General features: G+C 42.9%; 1 protein-coding gene across 6 annotated transcripts in view; it reads left to right on the forward strand.

The window, feature by feature from the left end:
* Positions 1 to 22,765, forward strand: part of SPAG9 (sperm associated antigen 9) — a 121,362-nt gene that overhangs the window by 82,117 nt on the left and 16,480 nt on the right. For 4 of the 6 annotated variants that reach the window (XM_055129935.1, XM_055129937.1, XM_004608656.2 and 1 more), the window contains 15 exons: positions 1,239 to 1,296; positions 3,188 to 3,340; positions 3,788 to 3,839; positions 6,349 to 6,479; positions 8,518 to 8,574; positions 9,515 to 9,688; positions 11,259 to 11,388; positions 12,653 to 12,742; positions 13,001 to 13,168; positions 13,991 to 14,162; positions 16,093 to 16,311; positions 16,619 to 16,817; positions 18,942 to 19,067; positions 20,834 to 20,914; positions 21,835 to 21,902. In XM_055129935.1, the coding sequence (XP_054985910.1) occupies positions 1,239 to 1,296; positions 3,188 to 3,340; positions 3,788 to 3,839; positions 6,349 to 6,479; positions 8,518 to 8,574; positions 9,515 to 9,688; positions 11,259 to 11,388; positions 12,653 to 12,742; positions 13,001 to 13,168; positions 13,991 to 14,162; positions 16,093 to 16,311; positions 16,619 to 16,817; positions 18,942 to 19,067; positions 20,834 to 20,914; positions 21,835 to 21,902 (1,878 nt within the window). The remainder of the gene's footprint in view (positions 1 to 1,238; positions 1,297 to 3,187; positions 3,341 to 3,787; positions 3,840 to 6,348; positions 6,480 to 8,517; positions 8,575 to 9,514; positions 9,689 to 11,258; positions 11,389 to 12,652; positions 12,743 to 13,000; positions 13,169 to 13,990; positions 14,163 to 16,092; positions 16,312 to 16,618; positions 16,818 to 18,941; positions 19,068 to 20,833; positions 20,915 to 21,834; positions 21,903 to 22,765) is intronic. The other 2 variants (XM_055129938.1, XM_055129936.1) reach the window with 2 other exon arrangements.

The following is a 22,765-nucleotide window of genomic DNA, read 5'->3' on the forward strand; positions in this document are numbered from 1 at the left end:
ACTCCTGGCAGACTGGGGGAACCATGTGTGGTGCCAGTGATCAAACCCGGGTTGCCCGTGTGCATGGCAAAGCCCTACTTGCTGTCCTATTTCTCTGGCTCCCAAAAGAGTAATTTTTAAATTTTTTGTTGAAGCTACACTTGGTGGTGCTCAGGAGCCATGGGGTGCCAGGGATCAAGCCCAGGTATGCAGAACATGTGCTGTAAAACTTGAACCCCATTCCCAGCCCCTGATTTTGGATTCTCAGTTTGGATTGAGTTCTATACTCAAGCACCTTAATTAGGAGAAAGAATTGGTAAAAATTGCATGTGTGTTAGAGATGCAGGGCTTCCAAGCATTGTTTATAAGGATCCAGGGGGTACTCCTGGCCAGCCCACCAAACGGTTTGGCGCTGCTTCAGCCCTGCAGTGCCAGAGACCACCAGGACCACCCCGAAGTGCCTGGGGCCTCCCAGGTACTGGTGACTCTAGAGTGCTGAGGATTTGATCCACACAGGAGGCCTTGCCTGTACCCCAGCCACTGTGCTCTCAGCCGCATTAGTGAAATATTTTAAAGGTCTAACATATTAGAAAAAATCCTAATTGAGGAAAATCATATTAAGTTTTGTCTTTTGCACATCATTTTGCATTCAGTCAACATTGTGATTCTAGTTGTTTTCATATCATGCATAAAAAGTTTACAGATTAATCTACTTTCATGCTGTTTCTTACATAAAGCATTTCTTGTTCTTTGTTTTTGCTTTACATGGAATGCATGGGCTTTAAGACCATAATTTCTTTGGTAAGGTTTCATCTGCATCGGGTCTGTCTTTATTTGGCCTTGTTTCTGCCTGTTCTCTATTAATATGTAATTTTTAGGCAAAAGTCATGTCTACAATAGCAGTTGTGGTTTGTAAACAATATCTGATCTATATTAATGAGTCTTTTATTCTCCTTAAATAATTCTATGTTTTACAGTATTTGACAGGAAAATTTTAATTCTCTTGAAATATTATCTATGAAAAATATAGACTAAAAGTCATAAATTAATTGCCCAACAAAATCTATAATGTTGATTTATGTTGAATAATTTTTATAATGCTATAAAATTATATACCCATACAGGTATTTCAAATGAAATTAGGACTGCAGAAAGGACAGATAAAATTTATAAAATAATGTTCTATGGCCATACCTTATTATAAGCTTAAATATTTTTATGATTTTCAGGGTTTTTTTTTTTCCTTTTTGTTTTGTTAGGAATGGGTCGTGAAGTTGAAAATCTTATATTAGAAAATACACAACTGTTGGAAACCAAGTAAGTATGTACAGACTTTGAATAAGGAACAAAAGAGACTGAATTTTCTTCTTAACCAAGGCAGTGATACTGTTTCAGCCTAATGCAGTATCACTTCCCTGTCTCCTTCCCTTCTCTGCGTTCTGTGTGTGCGCACACATGAATCCAGATGCAAATAGGTAATGGGACTTAATTTCACTGTTGGGCATAGCTCACTGTCACAGAAGTACTGTCGTCCTGCTGTTCTTGGGTTATCATCTTTTGTATACTTCATAGCCATGCTTTCCCTTTAAATCTCTCCCGTGTGTCTACTGCTTTTCTTGCGCACCGCCCTGGGGGGTCGTGTGTGATTGGTGCACAGCTGTTTCAATCCGACCCCAGCCTGCCTCTTCAGAGCTCTCTCCTGACAGAGTTCTCAGGTGTGATTTGTGGGGCCTGGACCCTCACACACCTTGGTGTCTTGGTCAGTGGGAACAACAGGTCCTGAGTCCCATGGAAAAGCAGGACGGGTGCTTTGGTCAGTGTCCTGTCACTACAGCTTCGGAACATGTAGGCGTCCACAGTGCAGAATGCAGCTAAGGGGGCCTGCTGCCCCCAATTATCAAAAGAATCCAGATCTTAAATTTTCCAGTTTAGATTTTTTTTCTCATTCCTTATTAAAAGTAATTTCAAGGAGTACTTTTACTTTACGATTAGATACCATCTTTTCAGAATTCATTGACAATTGTGGGTCTTCGTGGTTGCCCTCTTTTTCTTCGCCCTTTGGTTTTTGGGCCACTCCTGACATTAGTCCTGGTGGTACTGGGGTATATAGGGTGCCAGGGATCAAATCCAGGCTGGCCACATGCAAGGCAAACACCCTACCTGCTGTACTACCGCCCTGGCCCCAGCTCTCTTTTTAGAGACCATTGCGGGGCCCTCACCCAGCAGGGCTTTGGCCTCATGGTACTTGTGGGGCCACCAAGTGGCCTTTCCCAGTGGCATGGGTGGGAATGGGGAGGATGATGTGTTGCCAGGGATTGAACCCAGGGCCCTGTACATACAGGGCATAAGTTGGCCCTTGGTTCTGTTACTTTCCTGGGTCCTATTTTATCTTTAAGTTGTCGTTTTAATTATGGCACTCCTATTAGTTGGTGCTCTGCCTTTGTCTGTTTTGTGCTTTGCCCTACAAGCAGGAAGAATAAAATCTCAGGTCATTGCTTTGTGATTTCTCCCTGATGATTTCTCTTCTGATGGGAGATACACTTGATTCCCCACCCCTTCCTTCTGTTGATGTTGTTTCAGTGACACACTTGGTTGTAGTGTTCACATGTGTGGTTGTAGGTTTGTTTTGTTTTTTATGTTTGGGGTTTTTGGGTCTACTGGCTACTCATGGCTCTGCACTCAGAGATCATTCATGGTGGGGCTCAGGGGACCAAATGGGGTCAAATTCTGTTGGCCATGTTCAGGGCAAGTGCCTACCTGCTGTACTACCTCTTTGGCTTGAAATCGCATCCTTCAGTAACATGTAACTTACCCCGCCCTTGAACGTCTCTTTCCATGCTCAGTGGAGCTATGCTACCCCCTGGTTTAGTTGGAGTGTTTCCAGATTTCTGACTGTGGTACGGATGGACATCCCTGGCTTGCGGGCAGTGCTCACAGATGACAGAGCTGCTTGGGTTATGCTTGGTCCGTCCAGGCACCACTGGAGACCAAATTCATGATCCTGTGCTAACGAGGGAGGCACTTCAACCACTGAGTCCCCTCCTGGCCCTGGTTTTTCTCTTAAGAACCTTTGTCTACAACTAGCATCAGCGAAGCACTGTAACACATTCAGCTATTCAATTGTAGGGTTATTTTAGTCTGCAAGAGAACAAGTTGAAAGATGGAGAGAATATTTGTAATGAGGCACTGGAAATGCGTGTCTTTTTAGAAATGCCTTGAATGTTGTGAAGAATGATTTGATAGCCAAAGTAGATGAGCTGACCTGTGAGAAAGATGTGCTGCAAGGAGAGCTGGAGGCTGTGAAACAAGCCAAACTGAAGCTCGAGGAGAAGAACAAAGAACTGGAGGAAGAGTTGAGGAAGTAAGTTTTCGTGCTGTCGCTGTCTGGCAGCTCTCTGTGCCAGCATGCCACAGAGGGTTACAGATGCCACCCAGAGCCTGCTGCCTTCTGCCTTGAGACCAGGCAGGGCCCAGGGCTGTCTGGGCTGGGCTGCAGGGCCTTGCCAATCCCACTTCTCTGACCAGACCTAGTTTACTTCACATTATTAGTTTTGTGTCTGTCATGATTTGGGGAAAAGGTCCGTTTCGGTATTGCTAATTGGAAGTTAGGAACATTTTTTTCCTTTTCCCAGCCTAGTACCCATTTCTTTCTGAGAATATGCCTTTCTAACATAAATTTCTTTATGTGAAGGAAGCTGAACACTATTTGGAAAAAAAATAGTAGTGGTTAAACTATTGTTGATATTCTCATTCATTCTTTGAATAGACAAATTCAGTTAAAATATGTTGATTTTTTTTTCCCCACTAGAGCTCGTGCAGAAGCTGAAGATGCAAGACAGAAAGCAAAAGATGAAGATGATGTACGTTTATAATTTTTTGCTTTTTTTCTCACCTTATTACCACATGTTTATATTTTGGGGAAAGCTTGTCAATTAGGTTTTGGAAATAGCATTGTAAATATTTTCAAAATGGGAAGATCTGTTTCTGGCCGTGAGTAGGAGGGGTTATTTACTGGTCTCCCGTGAGCGCAGAGGCTAAGTCTTTGGCTGCATGTCATGTGTTTGTTTGTGTGTGCATATGTGGCTTTGTCTTAAGCTGTTCAAGTGCAAGGAGCAGCTGGGGCACATGTGGGCCACATTTAGGCTTTGTTGTTGCTATTTTGTTTTGAATTTTGACTTAAAACTATGAATGCTTGATGGTGAAAAATATTCATTAGTTTTAGACATAAAATGAGAAGACTAGAAACTTTAGTTCCAGAAATCAGGCCTTCTTGTTAACATACATAAATAATCAGAGTTAGTGGTTTCTTTTCTTTCAGTGTTGCTAGCTTATTAGTAATTCTGTTGGTAGGTTACTATCTGTAACAGATGTTTGCCAGTCGAGTGTTAGGTAAGGTCTATGAAGATCTTGGACAGGATGAGTATGTAGTTAGTCTCAGGTTGGATTTTTTTTTAAACGTATAGCTGATATATACAAAAATGTAAGGTTAAAAAAACATAATAAATTAATATGAACTTACCACCTAAGAAAAACATTATCAAACACTGAAACCTGTGCTCTTTTGCTCCCGAGTAATCCACTATTCTACATTAATAATTTTTTACCTTTAAAATAATTGTATCAGGGGCTGGAGCGATAGCACAGCGGGTAGGATGTTTGCCTTGCACAAGGCCGACCCGGGTTTGAATCCCAGCATCCCATATGATCCCCCGAGCACTGCCAGGAATGACTCCTGAGTGCATGAGCCAGGAGTAACCCCTGTGCATCACCAGGTGTGACCCAAAAACAAAAAACGAAAAACAAAACAAAAAATAAAAAATAATTGTATCATACACTTATGCATGTATCACTACAAAGTATGGTTTAATTTTCATTGTTTTTGCATTCCATGTTGTATTTAGTCTTGGAGATTTGCTTCTTAGGCTTTAGTGTTTAAGGAAACAACTATTTTGTAGTTTAGTACTTCAGTTATCATGTTCACTGCTTTATAATATTCCATTAGGAGAATATATTATTACTTATTTCTTTGGGGTTAATGAACATTTATTACTTATTACTATGATAAATAATGCTGTTAATGGAAATTATAGTACAATTATATCTCTTAAGTTGTCTGCAGTATCTGTACCCTGGTGGGATTTCTCTGTCACAGACCCAAAGTCCTTTAATCATTTGTTTTACTTTTTATTTGAGAACCAAGTTTTGTGGCAGGGAGAAAAAGGAGAAGGATTGCCAAGAACTAAGCTCAGTCTCTCTCTTAGGTCACAGCCTTTCAGCTTTGATATAAAACATGCATACTCAGTTTGCAAACAGAAGCTGTATCTAAATTTTATACTATTTTCATCGCCAGAACATTCAGAAATTAGCAGGAGTAGTTGAAGGAAATTGAACAAGCATATCTCTTGAGGGTGTCCCATTTATTATTATGCTGTCCCACTAAAATAGACTCAGAGTTGGACATATTGGAAACTAGCCAATAAATTTACACTTTTTCTTTTTTGTAGGCTATATTATGCATATTAGTTGGCAGTTTGAGATAAGTGAGCCCCTTTTGGAATTGAGTTGGTACTAATTTCTGAATGATTAGTACTTGATAAAAATATGAGTTGAATATTACAACAATAATTCTAGACAAAATTTTTAACAGTTAACTTCCTAAATTTTAGTTTAAGATTTGGACTATTTTTGTATTTTGTCAAGTGTCTGTATTTATAGTCAAGTTAAATTGTCTACTCTTTTTGGTCATAAGTAAATATTTAAACATACTGATTTTATTTTCGTAACACTTTTTTCTTTAAACAATCAATTTAAATTAGAAATTAAGTAATATTTTTAAGGTGTAAAGACTTTTCTTGGGCTGGCACAGCACAGCAGTAGGGTGTTTGCCTTGCGCGCAGCCCACCTGGGTTCGATTCCTCTGTCCCTCTCAGAGAGCCTGGCAAAATACCGAGAGTATCTTTTTTTTTTTTAATTTGCTTTTTGGGTCATACCTGGCACTGCACAGGGGTTACTCCTGGCTCATACACTCAGGAATTACTTCTGGTGGTGCTCAGGGGACCATATGGTATGCTGGGAATAGAACCCAGGTCAGGCGTGTACAAGGCAAATGCCCTACCCACTGTGCTATCACTCCAGCCCCTACCGAGAGTATCCCGCCTGCACGGCAGAGCCTAGCAAGGTACCCGTGGCGTATTCGTTATGCCAAGAACAATAACAAGAAGTCTCACAATGGAGACATTACTGATGCCCACTCAAGCAAATCAATGAACAATGGGACAACAGTACTACAGTAAAGACTTTTCTTAAATCTGAGATATCACCAAAATATATCTAAACTCCCAGAATGATACCGTTCTTTTTTTATTACAGAGTGATATTCCTACAGCCCAAAGAAAGCGGTTTACCAGAGTAGAAATGGCCCGAGTTCTGATGGAGAGAAACCAATATAAGGAGAGGCTGATGGAGCTTCAGGAAGCTGTGCGATGGACAGAGATGATCCGGTCAGTACGAGAACGGCTTCTGCAGTGTTTCTGCTGTTTCTGTTCATTTCTTGATTCAGAACTCAGTTGCTGCTTGGAGACATAAAACCCTTTGCTTTCTTAGCTGTGGGAGAATTTCTTAATATAACATTTGGGATTGGTGACAGAATATAATCAAAGTGGGTGCCTTTGGGGCCAGAGAACCCCTAGAGAATGTCCCAGGATATCTAAAGATGACTTAGGAATGATAGATTTAGAAATTGGCCCTACCGCTGCAACAATGTCAGGAAGATTTTATTGCTTATGCCACATAAGAAGCTAAGTCCATTTTACTTAGTTTAAGTAATCATGCTGGACTTGCCCCTCTCTATTTTTTTTTTCTTTACGGGTCAGAGCTGGCAATGCACAGGGGTCACTCCTGGCCCTGCACTCAGGAATCACCCCTGGCGGTGCTCAGAGGACCATATGGGATACTGGGAATCAAATCCAGGTCGGCCACGTGCAAGGCAAACGCCCTACCCGCTGTGCTATTGCTCCAGCCCCTGGACTTGCCCCTCTCTAAACAGAGCATACCTCCAAAGTCTCGGCCAGTTGCATCTCCTCTCACACAATGCTGCCATCTGATGGCCACGTTGTCAGAAGCAGGATTGTTCCTTTTGTTTCCCAAGAGCTCATTGAAACTGTGTTAATTAGTTGTCCCTTCATTTCTTCATTGTGTTGAGTTTGGCTAGTCACATCAGATTTACTAATAACAGTTCACACTGACAGTTTGTTTTGTTTCGTTTTGTTTGTGGGGCCAAGAGATAGTACAGGAGATCAGGTACTTGCATTGTTCAGTGTCCCTGGTTCACTCTCTGGTCCCCCGTGATCCACTGAGCATCACTAGGTGTGGCCGTGGCTTCCTGACAGCAGCACCAGGGTGGCCGAGCTTACCCCTGCCGATCCAGGGATCAATCCACATCATGTTCTCGGGCTCTCACAGTGAACCACTGGCATGCTGGGCCACTAATTGAAAGGAGTGGCCTCAGAGCCTCCTGAGCACAGGAAAAGTGCTCTCCCCCACCCCCCGAAAGTTTATGAACATTCCTTTTGTTGGTTTGTCTTTTGTACCATACCCATTAGTGCTTAGGGACTTAGATCAGTGTTTGGGGGTTGCTCCTGGTAGTACGCATGTGGTCTTGGAGATCAAACCCGGGCCTCCTGCTTACAAAGAATGTACTCACCCTACGAGCTCTCTCCCCAGCCTCTGGAATGATTATTCTTCTGAAATTGTTTTGACTACCAGTTGAATATATCCACTTCTTTAATTTTGTTTCTTTTTGGATCACACCTGGCGATGCTCAGGGGTTACTCCTGGCTCTGCACTCAGAAATTACTCCTGGCGGTGCTCAGGGGTCCATATGGGATGCTAGGAATCCGATCAGCCAGGTGCAGGGCAGACGGTGTCCCCACTGTAGTATTGCTCCAGCACCTTTAGTTATTTTTCTAAGTGATGGGAACTCATTTCAAACATTTCAGGTTGCAGGCTATTTTGTGAGAGCTGGAAGATGAGATAGTTGAGATGAGACTTGTATGTCAAGGTGGAGATTGACAAGGACATAATTGCTAAACAGGAGAGTTGTGTTTCTCTTCAGTCTTTTTTTTGGGGGGGCTCTGTTTTGTTTGGGGCCACAGTCACTGGCTCTGTTCTTGTGGTACCATGTAGTGCTGGAGATTGAACAACTCAGCCCTCTGAGCGCTGTCTCTGCCCCTTTCAGGGACATTTCAAAATACTTATAATTCAGGTATTTCTGCTGCCCATCCGGTACAGATAATTATCTCTTCTTTCAACAGACAGAGCTCTTTAAGTGGGTGGTGGTTTGTTTATCTCAGTTGTATCCCAGGCTTAGAAGAATGAATGACACAGATAATCAAAGTCACTATTTACTAAATTGAATGTTAACTATCAACTTCCTGGGTCACATATATTTCAAATAGAAAACTAGAACCAGAAATGCTGATAACACAAAGTTTTATTTTCTCTTCTCCTTCTGAACTTTTTTTTTTTCTTCAATTGTAGAGCATCAAGGGAAAATCCAGCCATGCAAGAAAAAAAAAGGTCAAGCATTTGGCAATTGTGAGTATCTGAATGCGTATGTGAAAACACAAAACAGCTTTTTAAGATTAGGTTATAGTCAAATTTTTCAAAAATTTCAAGAAGCTTTCTTTTGAAAATGTTAAGTTATATTGTTAAGCTTTTTTTTTTTTCCTTTTTAATGTAGTATGCCAGATCGGTAAGCCTGTTCTTGAAGACAAAAAATAATGGCTGTCGTAAGCTGCATCGTATTAATTATGCATTTTGGTGGAATTCTCTACTAAATTAAATAATGGGGAATTAATCATAAAATTGATTATTACCTGGATCCTTATTCAATAAATTACTGGTTCACGGGTTGTGTGATTCTAAGAAACACTGCAAGATCTGAAAGATGTGGTGTTTCCAGGGCTTGAGTACTGTGTGTGTGATTTGTATCTGAATTATGTTTGTGCCAGAAGACTGCATTTTCTTTGCTTAAACTTACCCCTTTTTGGTGAATCTATTTAATAGGATTGTTGATTTTTTTTTTAAGTAGATGTGAAAGGTTATTTAAATTTTGCTAAATGTGTAAGGTATGTGTCACTGTGGTAGTGTGCTTTCTTGTACTTTATTGTGAGTCTGGAACTTGCACACTGAACTTGTGTTGATAGCCTTGCTGTTAACATCCATTCCAGCTAGCCTCGAGTTTACCTAAAAGAACCACAAGAACTTCATTTTATTGTGGGAATTTCTGATGTGAGAGCTTTTTGGAATGGCTTTGCTTGTCTGAACAGTAGTTATTTTTCCCAGATGTCTGGTTTGGCTGTGAATTATGGCAAAGACTGTGACAGCAGAATGAAATGTTTTTGACGATTTGTTACTTGTTGCCTTTTAAGCACCATTTTGGAGTTTGTGGGAAATTATGGATTGTGCTTCCCAATATGTGTGTCCCCTCACCTTCACCCCAGCCACGTGTGTTCACACACTTTTTCCTCTTCAGTTTCAGCAGACTCTTCAGCTCTTCAAGCAATACTGCTAAGAAGCCCGAACCCCCTGTTAATCTGAAGTATAACGCACCCACCTCTCATGTGACTCCTTCTGTGAAGAAAAGAAGCAGCACCTTATCTCAGCTCCCTGGAGATAAATCCAAAGCTTTTGATTTCCTTAGTGAAGAGTAAGTATTTTCCAGACTAGTAATTGTGCCCTGTTGTGTTAATAGAGCAGAATATTCTAGATCAGTGATAAGTACTCATCTATAAAGAAACAATTTCTGTAACTTGTCTACCTTTTTAGTAAATTACTTGCCTTTAATGAAAATGGAAATTTACAATGTTTGTAAAGTCATTTTTTCCCCCTGAATTCAGCTTAAATGAATTCAGAGCCTTAACATATGTAAGGCTTGTGCTATGCTACTGAATCACGTTCTCAGTCTGAGTAGTTTCTGCATTGTCTCATTTTTGTGGGTGTGGAAAAGTTGATGACCAATAATGGAAGCTCTGAGACCTGTGTAAGCTTAATATTTGAACAGAAGGTGTCTGAATGTCCCGTTCTAGTTAGCCTCTCAAAGCCTGTTTCTTTTTTTTTTTTATTTGTGAATTTAACTTAGATGTTAGCATTGAAGTGTATCGCATCTGTAAAGCAAGCCACCTCACAAAAAAATGTGATGGCCCCAAAGAAGACAAACTATTTTGATAATCTGTTTCATAGTGGTTTTGGTTTTTTTTTTTTTGTTTTGGGGCTATACCCAGCAATGCTCAGGGCTTACAGCTAGCTCTACACTCAGGAATGACTCCTGGCTGGGCTCGGAGACCATATCGGGTACTGGGGATTGCACCCGGTGTGCTGCATGTAAGGCAAGGGCTTACTATAGGTCGGGCCCCCACATTTTTGTTTTTTTGAAACAAATTAATTGGAACCTATATTGTTCTCCTAAGATGTTACTGTGTTTCACTATAAGTGACTTAAATCGGTTATAGCACATTCTCTAGCATAAGAAAATTCTCAGTGGGGGCTGGAGCAATAGTACAGCGGGTAGGGCGTTTGCCTTGCACTCGACCGACCCGGGTTCGATTCCCAGCATCCCATATGGTCCCCTGAGCACTGCCAGGGATGATTCCTAAGTGCAGAGCCAGGAGTAACCCCTGTGCATTGCCGGGTGTGACCCAAAAAGCAAAAAAAAAAAATTCTCAGTGAATGTTTAATGAACAAAATAACAACCAAAATTATTTAATTTTTCCTTTCATTTGGTCAAAATATGAAACTTAATGGAAATTTGATTAAGGGTGATTGAACAAAATGTAACAGACTGCTTGCTTTCCCATTAAAGCTTGAACACGGTCCTCACCACACCTTATAAGCTACCTTAATAATAACCAGCTTTATATTATTATATGTTCCAATTAGTTTGTTTCAAAAAAACAAAAATGTGGGGGCCTGACCCATAGTAAGCCCTTGCCTTGCATGCAGGAGACCAGGTTCAATCCCCAGTACCTGATATGGTCTCCGAGCCCAGCCAGGAGTGATTCCTGAGTGTAGAGCTAGCTGTAAGCCCTGAGCATTGCTGGGTGTAGCCCCAAAACAAACAAAAAAAAACACCTTAATAAGCCAGCTTGACTATAGTCTGTAGTCTGAAATAATCTGAAGATGGTTTTGTTATTGTTACTTTTTGTTATTTTAGCGGAAGAGGGGAGAGAGCTGTTGATATATTCACTAAATTTAAAAGGAAAAATGTCTTTCCCTTTTAGAACTGAAGCTAGTTTAGCTTCACGCAGAGAACAAAAGAGAGAACAGTATCGCCAAGTAAAGGCACATGTTCAGAAGGAAGATGGTAGAGTTCAGGCTTTCGGCTGGAGTCTGCCCCAGAAGTATAAGCAGGTAAAGTGCGGGCGTGCTAAGGGCATCTGGGGGGAGTGAGGGCACAGGCCTGTGCCAGTCGTGAGGGAATCAGCGCACACTTCATACCCGTTTGTCTCAAGGTTTGGGCCACACTTAGGGAGGAAATGGTGGCTTTAATTTTCAGATGATCTTCTAGAGTTTAGAGGTCAGAAAGAATACTTCAGTACATGGAGCTTGGGATTCTGTTTTAGTGTTTAATATTTCATGATTTTTTTTTTTTTTTGGCTTTTTGGGTCATACCCAGCGATGCTCAGGGTGGCTCCTGGCTCTGCACTCAGGAATCACTCCTGGCGGTGCTTGGGGGACCATATGGGATGCTGGAAATCAAACCCAGGTTAGCCGCATGCAAGGCAAATGCCCTACCCGCTGTGCTATCACTCCAGCCCCTGATATTTCATGATTTTAAAAAATAGCATCTCAGGAGAGGGTGGGGGATAATAACGTCTGTTGTTTGAAGTCTTTCAGACTGTTGACTTGAAATTTACTTTAGGTTTCCAGGAGCACTATCTGTGCATTCTGTATTCCCAACTCCAAAAGACTCAGTAAATATATCGGTACACCTCTCTGTGTCCCTGACCACCCCACCCCACAATACACATTTCAAGAAAGGGGGAACAAAATAAACCAAGTGAGTTAATGTATCACCTCTGAACACCAGTAGCATCTTGATTATTTTTAAAAATTGATGTCTGGAGGCTGGAGCAATAGCACAGCGGGTAGGTCATTTGCCTTGCACACGTCTGCCCCAGGTTCGGTTTCCAGCATCCCATATGGTCCCCTGAGCACCGCCAGGAGTAATTCCTGAGTGCAGAGCCAGGAGTAACCCCTGTGCATCGCCAGGTGTGACCCAAAAAGAAAAAAAAAATGATGATGTATGATGCCATCTGCTAATTTTTTAAAATAAGAGTGACACAATTATCTTAAATTTTAAATCATGGAATAAATAGTAGAGCTTCTGCACGTCTCATTGTTTCTGTAGGTTCTTTTTTTTTTCTTTTTGGATCACACCTGTCAATGCACAGGGGTTACTCCTGGTTTTGCACTCAGGAATCATCCCTGGCGGTGCTCAGGGGACCATATGGGATGCTGGGAATCGAACCCGGGTTGGCCGCGTGCAAGGCAAACGCCCTACCCGCTGTGCTATCGCTCCAGCGCCTCTGTAGGTTCATTTTTGATGACGCTTTCTAATGATCTTTTTCTTACCTCTTCTCCCCCATCCCCAACCCCTGGCACCAATTATTAGGTAACCAATGGTCAAGGAGAAAATAAAATGAAAAATTTACCTGTGCCCGTGTATCTCAGACCTCTAGATGAAAAAGATACATCAATGAAGGTAAGTTCATTTTGAAGTTGATGGAGATGTTTCTTAAACTTTGGGTATATTTTTCCCCTGAAACCAAAGAAAGTTCTGTGGGTTAAGAGATTATTGTTCATTTTCTAATTTTAGACTAGGATACTCTGAATATTGAAGACATTTGTAGTCATTAGATTTTTAAAAAAGAAAATGTGGAAAGTCTGGTCATAAAGAAAAATAACTTAATGTCCCCCCAACTCTCCCTTTTTTTTCCTCATGCCCTTCTTCCCCCCAAAGCTGTGGTGCGCCGTGGGAGTCAATTTATCCGGTGGGAAGACCAGAGATGGCGGCTCTGTTGTTGGTGCAAGTGTCTTTTACAAGGATGTCTCTGGTCTGGATGCAGAAGGCAGCGAACAGAGAAGTGCGTCGCAGAGCAGTTTAGATAAGTTAGATCAGGAACTGAAGGTAAGCACGCACATCTGCCTCCCTCCCTCCCTCCCTCTCTTTCTTTTCTTGGACCTCCTGGTTTCATGGAGACCTTTAGTTTTGCTGATAGGTCAGAAACTTACTTTCAGATTCAGCATATAACTGGGCACTGTTGATGCCCGCGGGAGTTCCAGGTGTACAGTTGAATTGGGTGTAGTTCAGAGTTTCGACATTGGCATGCCCCAGGGCAAGAGAGACAGTACAGCAGGTCAGGCGCTCACCTCACCTGAGTTTTCCTTGCTGTCAGCTGACTGGGTTCCATCCCTCGTGCCACGTACAGTTCCCTGAGCTCCACCAGGAGTGACCCCCGAGCACAGAACCAGGAGTAAGTCCTGAACACAGCCAGGTGTGCCCCCAATGCACACACTTTTTTCTCAACCATCACAGTCAGGATAGAAAACTTTGTTTTGGTTTTCCTTTCTGAGCCACCTCGGCAGCACTTAGGGGCTGCTCACTGCTTGGTACTGGGGATTCACCCCCAGTGGGTCTCGGGACCGTATGGTCCATCCCAGGGATTCGACCCAGGGATCAGCATGCAAAGTCTATGCTGCTCCCTTTGAACTCTCTCACTGACTCCCCATCTAGATCATTTTTTATGGCTAATCTGCTTCGATTGCTAATTTTTTTCGGTCTACTAATTAATTTTGTTAGGTGTTTGTACTTTTATTACAAAATACTGTATTATTTAAACCAAATAATTTGGACATAAGTTTGAAATAATAGTGCCCTTTACTGCTACAGCACAGCTTATGAACACTTACACAGGTTATTTAAAATATTTTCTTTGCTTTATTTATACAGGAGCAGCAGAAGGAATTAAAGAATCAGGAAGAATTGTCCAGTTTAGTCTGGATCTGTACCAGCACTCACTCAGCTACAAAAGTGATCATTATCGATGCTGTTCAACCAGGCAACATCCTCGACAGTTTCACTGTTTGCAACTCTCACGTTCTTTGTATAGCCAGCGTGCCAGGTAAGAGTGAGCTGTGCCTCTCTCCTCCACTACCCGTGCCTCTTTCCCGCTAAGACCTGACTTGATTACTGGAGATAGAGTTTTTTTGTTTGTTTGTTTTTTTGTTTTCTTTTTGGGTCACACCCAGCGATGCTCAGGGGTTACTCCTGGCTTTGCACTCAGGAATTACTCCTGGCGGTGCTTGGGGGACCATATGGAATGCCGGGGATCGAACCCAGGTCGCCCGAGTGCAAGGCAAACGCCTTACCCGCTGTGCTATTGCTCCGGCCCCTACTGGAGATAGAGTTAATCAGTGCTGTCTTGAAGTCTGTATTCTCAGAAATAGCCTGAAAAGTTGATTAAACAAGGTATTTTCAAATAACGTGAAGAAAGCAAAACAGATAAAAAGGAGAAGATGATAGGAGAGAGAAGGCAAGATGCTTTTTATATTTAGAGTGATTCAAAGTAAGAGACGGGGTGTGAGGCAGAGACAGTAGAGCAGGCACAGCACTTGCCTTGCTCATGGCTGACCCAGGTTCACTCCCCGGCATTCCATATGGTCCCACAAGCACCGCCAGCAGTAGTTCCTGAGGGCAGGGCCAGAAGTAACCCCGGAGCACTGCTGGGTGTGACACACAAAAGTAAATAAATGAGGGGGGTGGCAATTGGGCCAGAGAGATGGACAGTGGGTAGAGAGCCTGCCTGGCCTGTAGCTGACCCAGGCTTGATCCTGATACCTCATATAGTTCCCCAGGCCTGCCAGGATCCCTGAGCACAGAGCCAGGAGTAAGTCTGGGACACCACCAGATGTGGCCCAACCCTATCCCCCCAAAAAAAGTGATGATCTAAAGTTCTGTATTAAATGTGACATAATATTAAATCACCAGTCTATAAATTTATAAATCAGAGGTTTGTGATATACTCACATAATGGGATATTATTAAAAAGTTAAATTCTGATACATGCTACAACATGGATTGACTTTAAAAACATGTTAACTGATGAACGCAGACATAAAGGACATATGCGGTGTGATTTATATGTACTGTTTAATCTAGGCTAATTGATAAAGACAGAGAAGAGAGAGTGTGCCAATAGGACACGGGGGGAGGGGGGCGTGCTGGGGCGATAGCACAGCAGGTAGGGCGTTTGCCTTGCACGTGGCCAATCTGGGTTTGATTCCCAGCATCCCATATGGTCCCCTGAGCACCTCCAGGAGTAATTCCTGAGTGCAGAGCCAGGAGTGTGACCCAAAAAGCAAAAAAAAAAAAAAAAAAAGAATCGGACGAAGGGTTTGTTCTGGAATGGATCCCGACTTTTTCTATGAGGGGTTGGAAAGGTTTGGGGCATCGATGTGATCACTGCACAGCATTGTCGATGTAATTAAAGCCATGGGATTGTACAAATGATTAAAGTGTAAACATTTTTTTACTGTAATACGTTTTACTATAATTTTAATATGATTAAAACATTTTAAGTAAAATATGAAGAGATTTATATTTACCTTGCAAGTGCGAAGTTTTTAAGTTCTTCTAAGCTTAGTGCACTGTATACATAGAGGGTAGTTTGTTGTTTTTGTTTCTTTGGCCATACAATGCTCAGGGCTTATTCCTGGCTCTGCACTCAGGAATCACCCCTGGCAGAGTTAAGGGACTATATGGGATGTCAGGGATCAATCCCGGTGTGCCACATGCAAGGCGGGCATCTTATCCACTGTGTATCTCTCAGTTTCTAGAAGGATTGTCTTAATTTCAAAGCTGCTTCCAGATTTTGTAAAGGTTTAGATGAAAATTAAGCTACCATCTTGGCTGTGTACTCAAATAGCTGTATTTCTCATCTTCACACTCTTATTTCAAACTTAGGGTTGCTTTTATAGAGGAAATGGTGTTTATAAGAGTTAATATTTTGTTATTCTATTAAGAGTTACGTAACTTTCCTCTTTTTTTTCCAGGAGCACGAGAAACAGATTACCCCGCAGGAGAAGAGGCCTCGGAGCCTGGACAGGTAGACAAGGCGTCTCTGTGTGGGAGCGTGACGAGCAATAGCTCGGCAGAGACGGACAGTCTGCTGGGCGGCATCACCGTGGTCGGTTGTTCTGCGGAAGGGGTGACCACAGCCGCCACGTCCCCCAGTACCAATGGTGCTTCTCCCGTGACGGACAGGCCACCAGGTATGTCTGTCCTCTACAGCTCGTCTGTGTGGTCTGAGCCCGAGTAAGGAGCTTTGTTACGGATTCCAGTTAGATCCTAAAGCAGCTGGGATGGCGGGCCAGTGGCTTGTCCGCTGTGGGCTGGGGACGCTGCTTCCCACACGGGTGGCCCTGGGCTGGCTGCCTTCACTTCTCCCCGGCTCTGCTTCTCGGTGCCGTGATGCAGTGAGTGAGTGAGGAGGGAGTAGGCACAAAAGAATCAAGTCGCACCAACTCATGTGAAGACATTCTCGCAAAACTGACATGGCATGGTTTATTTATTTTATAGAAAAGGAAGCAGAAAATAGTGAAGTTGATGAAAATGTTCCCACAGCAGAAGAAGCCACTGAAGCCACAGAAGGCAATGCCGGGTCAGCAGAGGACGCCACGGTGGACACCTCGCAGCCCGGCGTGTACACGGAGCATGTCTTTACAGACCCCCTGGGAGCTCAGATCCCAGAAGACCTCTCACCAGTGTATCAGACAAGGTACGCAAACGGGCCAGCGTCTCCGGGAGCCAGAGAAGGACACACGGGCAAGAAGCCCAGAGACCCACAGAAGCTGAACCCTTTAGAACCCCACCCTTTACATTCATGATTATCGTCATGGCTTATTAGCGCCCCCCACCCCCGACTTACTCTCTGTCTTCCTCCCACTGCACACACACTCTCTGAATTTCCATTCCTCTGTTCCTTCCAACTTAAAGAACAGTTATTTATTATATTTAATTTGGTTTGGGGGCTATGCCTAGCTGTCCTCAGGGCTTACCCCTGGCTCTGCACTCAGGAGTCACTCCTGACGGGGCTCGAGGGACCATATGGGGTACTGAGGATCACGTGCCCCACCTGCTTTACTATCTCTCCAGTCCGAAGGAAAACTTTTTATCTGTTTTCATGGTCACTTCCTCCTCTGCTCTAGTACATTTTTTTTTTTAAATTGTACTTTCTGTTTTCTGTTCTATTAATAGCTCTTTTGCCATTTCAGTACCCCACCCTTTACATTCCATTAAAAGTTGTCACCGAAAATTGGCCATTGTTTAAATTTCCCTTGTGGGGGTGAATGACCTTCAGAATTTAACTTTCTAAAATTGAATCTTGAATCTTCTTTTTATTAGATACCTTTTTTTTTTCTTTTTGGGTCACACCCAGCGATGCACAGGGGTCACTCCTGGCTCTGCACTCAAGAATCATCCCTGGCGGTGCTCAGGGGACTATATGGGATGCTGGGATTCGAACCCGGGTTGGCCGCATGCAAGGCAAACGCCCTACCCGCTGTGCTATCACTCCAGCCCCTAGATACCATTTTTATTTCAGGATTTTCCCTTAGAAGATTGTTTAAGCTTGGGCCAGAGCAAGAATAGCATGAAAGGCACTTGCCTCGCACGGGGCCAGTCCAGGTTCGATCCCCGGCATCCCACATGTTCCCCTGAGCACTGCTGGAAGTCATCCGGAGCACCGACAGGTGTGGCACAAAAATCTCCCCCAGAAAAAGATGGTTTAAGCTTGAGCTCATTTAGTAAACTTTTTCTTTCGTGCCTTCTCTGAGTTTAATGAAAAGCTGATGAGATTTACCTAAATGGGATCCTTTTGCAATTTAATATTTTCCCCCTGGTACATACAGCAACCAAGTCTTCATCAACATTTAACTATTAACATAAGAACGAAGTAATCCTTGGGGCTGGAGTGATAGCACAGCGGGTAGGGCGTTTGCCTTGCACGCGGCCAACCCGGGTTCGAATCCCAGCATCCCATATGGTCCCCTGAGCACCGCCAGGGGTAATTCCTGAGTGCAGAGCCAGGAGTAACCCCTGTGCATCGCCAGGTGTGACCCAAAAAGCAAAAAAAAAAAAAAAAAGAACGAAGTAATCCTTTCAGAATTAATAGATTCCTTTGCCTACTTTTAGTACGTGATAGTTACACTGCTTTTTTTCTTTCTTTTCACTAAGTGTGCTATGACAATACAAAGAAGAATACGTTTGGGGATATAGGACAAGCATAAATCAGCTTATTAATTTCAGAGAATTTTTTTATACTGCTTCCTCGTGTGTCTATGGTTTTAAAACACACCCGCCTACTCTCTCCTCTCCTCCCCCACCCCCCTCGCCCTGGAACAGCTGTAAGGGCGAGCCCCCATTAGCGTCTGTATTTACCGTCCATGTTTCTCTGCCACGTCTTGCCTCCCGTACCTGCCCCTGAGCGTCTAAGCATGCTAGTGTTCATCTTGGTAAAGTCATTGAAATATGTATTTGTTGATTTGGGGGGGTCGGGGGGACCACCCCTGAATGCCGTGGGGCTGCCCAGGCTCTGTGCTCAGGGGTTGCTCTCACTCCTGTGCTCGGGAAACGTGTGCCTGGTTGGGACCACGCTGGGCTCCTCACGCACAGACCCTCTCAGCCTGGTACAATGCGCAACGGAAGCATTTCATTTAGAATTTGCTGAAAATTTTTGTTTAATTTTTTTTTCGGGGGGGTGTTTTTAAGTATAACATTTTTGAAGTACAGAAATGTTCAGTTTGATGAAGGTTCTTTAAATTTAAAAATAAATATTTTTTAATGTCCTGTTGCAAACTATAAGCACACTCACATTTTTTTTCTCATTTTCCGCTTTTGCCAGTAGTGCCTCAGATGTGTTTAAAGATCAAATATCAGTATTACCAACGGAACAAGACCTGGTACGAGAAGAAGCCCAGAAAATGAGTAGTCTCCTACCAACTATGTGGCTCGGAGCTCAGAACGGCTGGTAGGTGCCAATTCTTTAGTATTGGAGTGTCTTTAATCTGTTGTTTTGCTTTCAAAATATGAAAACTGGTATGTATGATGCACACAAGTATAAACCAAAAACCTGTCAGAGGGCTGGGGATGTGTCTCGGCAGGAGAGTACACGCCTCCTGTGTGTGCCCGACACCTGAAAGACCCCCCAAAGAAGTCCTTATGAAAACTAAGAATTATGTACACAAATAGATTTGTTTTTGTTCTTTGAGGGCCCCACTTGTCGCGCGTGTGTGGGTGGGAGCTGTCACTGACAAGGTGCTGGGCTGGGGACCGTGCAAGGCTGGGGCTTGAGTCAAGGTTCCCACACATACTCCAGCCTTGTGAACCATCTCCCCAGTAGCAAATGCACAAATACTGAGGCCATGTTATAACTACTTCTTAAATTAAGACTTAGCATCGGTTCTGAATGAGAAACCATTATTTCTTCGTCATAGTGCTCCCCTAAATAAAACTTGAAAAAGTCTAGGTGAATATTTTCTTTGGTTTTGGGCCACACCGGGCTCTGGCCCACATTCTGTGTGTGGGGTTTGTGGCATGTGGTGCTGGGGTCCAGACTTGGGTTTCTCACATACAGGGCACATGCTCAGCCCACTGAGCTATCTCTGCGGCCCCCAGGTGAACTTCTTAAATACATGGTGAGAACTTTATGAGTTTGTGCAAAAGTTAAGCAGAGTCACTAAGTGCATCTTTTGAAGGTCTATTACCACAAAGGGTCAGCAGCCTTTTCTACAAAGGCTCAGATAAGAAAGATGTTGGGTCTTGGGACCAGAGTGATAATACAGAGAGTAGGACGTTTGTCTCGCATGCAGCCGACCTGGGTTCAATCTCCAGCATCCCAACTTGATCGCCTGAACACCTTCAGGAGTAACCCCTAAGCATCATCAGGTGTGACCCAAGAAAGTGCAAAAAAAAAAAAAGTTGGGTCTTAAGGCCATGTTGTCTCGGACAGCTGCTCAGTTCTGCCTTGTGGCTCCAGAAGCATCCACTGTACTACTGACTGCACACCAGTGAGTTAGTGGGACTGTATTCTGGTAAAACTCTAGGAGCAGTGAAGTTTGAATTTCATGTTAATCTCATGCCAAAAAAGTATTCTTTCCATTTTTTCCTCAACAGGAAAAGTGAAATTTGAATTTGATGTCATAAAGTATTCTTTTCATTTTCTTTTCCCTCGCATTAAAAAAAAAAAAGTAAACCTATTCTTAACCTGCAGACAGTACAAGTGGACTGCTGTATTTAGTCTCTGGGTCATAGTTCGTCATTCCCGCCTATTATCCCAAAATTAGAGTTAGGATAGTAAAATAGTGAGGATTTTCTTTTTTTTTTTGGTTTTGGGGTCATACCTAGCAGTCCTCTGGGGCCACTTCTGATGGTGCTGGGGGAACCATACCGTGCCAGGAATAGAAGCTGGCCTCTGGAATGCAGAGTGCACACTTCAGCCATTGAGCTATCTCTCTGGCAGGAAACTAACAAAGATGTTTAAGGATTTTAGCCAGCCCATGGCGTAGGATAACATGGAGCTAACTGATCTTGCATTAGCCATGTTCTGGCATTTCATTCTTATTTTGCTTAATCAACTTGTTTCTCTGCCTTACCTATACCTTTTCTTTCATTGATTTTTTTTCCCTAAAATTTTAATTTTCTTCTTTTACCCAAATCAACCTTGTGATAATTATCAGGTATAACTCATAACTTGATGTGCTCTATACCTTACCAGTCTTGATTTTGTTCTTGCAGCTTATATGTTCACTCATCTGTAGCCCAGTGGAGGAAATGTCTTCATTCCATTAAACTTAAGGATTCGATTCTCAGTATTGTGTAAGTTTTTAGAAACTCTTTTTAAAATAACTTTTGGTATAAACTAGATTTTTTAAGACTATTCATGCTAACATGTATTTCATGGCTAAATCAATATCCAGGTATTTTTTTTTTTATGGTGTATTTTTTCAAGCCCTCATCATGGAGTTAGAGGTATTGAGTGAGATTGAAACTTCTAAAGATATTTTTATTTATTTATTTTTGCTTTTTGGGTCACACCTGGAGATGTACAGGGGTTACTCCTGGCTCTGCACTCAGGAATTACTCCTGGCAGTGCTCAGGGGACCATATGGGATGCTGGGAATCGAACTCGGGTCAGCCGAGTGCAAGGCAAACACCCTGCCCGCTGTGCTGTTGCTCCAGCCCGTGAAATTGAAACTTCTAACAAAGTCAGCAAAGCTCTGAGTTAGAAGAGAAGCTTGCCTGGCTCTTTCCTCATGTACTGCGCGTTCTTTAGTACAACGAGGAGAGAACCACTGAGTATCTGTCTTAGGGCATTCCTTATACTCTGTGGATATATTTGATTGGGCATTCACTTAGCTGTCCCTTTTTTATATGTTGACTCAAAAACCAGTTTTCCTCTTGAGGCCACGACCGTGGCTCTTTCCGTCTTTCCACGGTGTGTCTGACAGGTAGACCTTCGTCCACACTGTCTGGAGAGGAAGTGAAACAGGGGCAGTCCACGCACACTGCTCGCTTGGTTCAGTGCCGGCGTACATGCTGCCCAAGCAAGCAACACTGCGCGTTTGGCTCAGCTGACGTTTTCCCAACTGGGCTTTCTCGGTGAAGAAGAGAGCTTCCTCCAGTTCCTCCTCTGTCACAGACCAACTCAGAGAGAGAGGCTCTGAGCTAGCTCGCCAGTAGGGAGCCCGCTCTGTGTCCTGAGTACATGGTTCTGAAATCTCCTTTCCTGTTGGCAGACATGTGAAGGGGATTGTGTTGGTGGCCCTGGCTGATGGCACCCTTGCAATCTTTCACAGAGGAATTGGTGAGTTGCTATGAATGTAGGACATGTGCACCAATTTATTGCTTTACAGAAACATTTTCAAGCAGGTTGACTTCATATGCTATAAAGAAATTATACCTACCAGGAGAAACAATGAAGATTTATTTAAGTGGGATGCTACCAGTGTGCGACGTTAGCGAATAAGCAAGTGCCTCCCTGGAGGTAGACGTTAGTGGTCTGTCCAGCGAAAGTGTGTTAACCATAATAAGCAAATACCTACAGACACTTTTTTTTTAGTAAACACTTTCAGTTAGGAAAATTTTAATAAAAATACCTTTTATCTGGTATTTTATAAATAACTTGTTTCCACTTACATTTGGAAAGCTTTTTGAAAGTGTTTCTAATTGGGCACGGCTTAATTATTTGTGTTATGTTTATTCTTACAAGTGGTAGTACAACAATTAGGGCACCTGCCTTTCTTGCAACCATTGGGGGTTCAACCCCCAGCACCTTATGGCCCCCGAGTCCCCACCAGGAGTCAGCCCTGAGCGCCACCAGGTGTGGCCCCAAAACAAAAGTCGAGATATAAATGAAAAGCAAGCATCTCTATTGTATATATGTTGAGGGGATTTGGGTGACAGAAGATCTGATTTGAGTGAATTAAATTAAGGAAATTGAGCTGTGTCACTATACAACTCATTGGCATACGTGAACCACAAATGGTAATTCATTTCCTACCTACTATATCAGTAGATAAGGCATTTATTATAAACCTATAGTTTAGCAACACTTTGCCCAATAATTTGTTTGGTGATGTTTGGGGGAGGGTCCTTGTGTCAGTCCTTGTAAGGGCCCGAGGCCACTCCGGTGACCTCAGCCTGGTTGTATGAACTCCTTGGTTCAGC

This window comes from Sorex araneus, chromosome 3, assembly GCF_027595985.1.
Source record: "Sorex araneus isolate mSorAra2 chromosome 3, mSorAra2.pri, whole genome shotgun sequence".
Taxonomy (NCBI): Eukaryota; Metazoa; Chordata; class Mammalia; order Eulipotyphla; family Soricidae; genus Sorex; species Sorex araneus.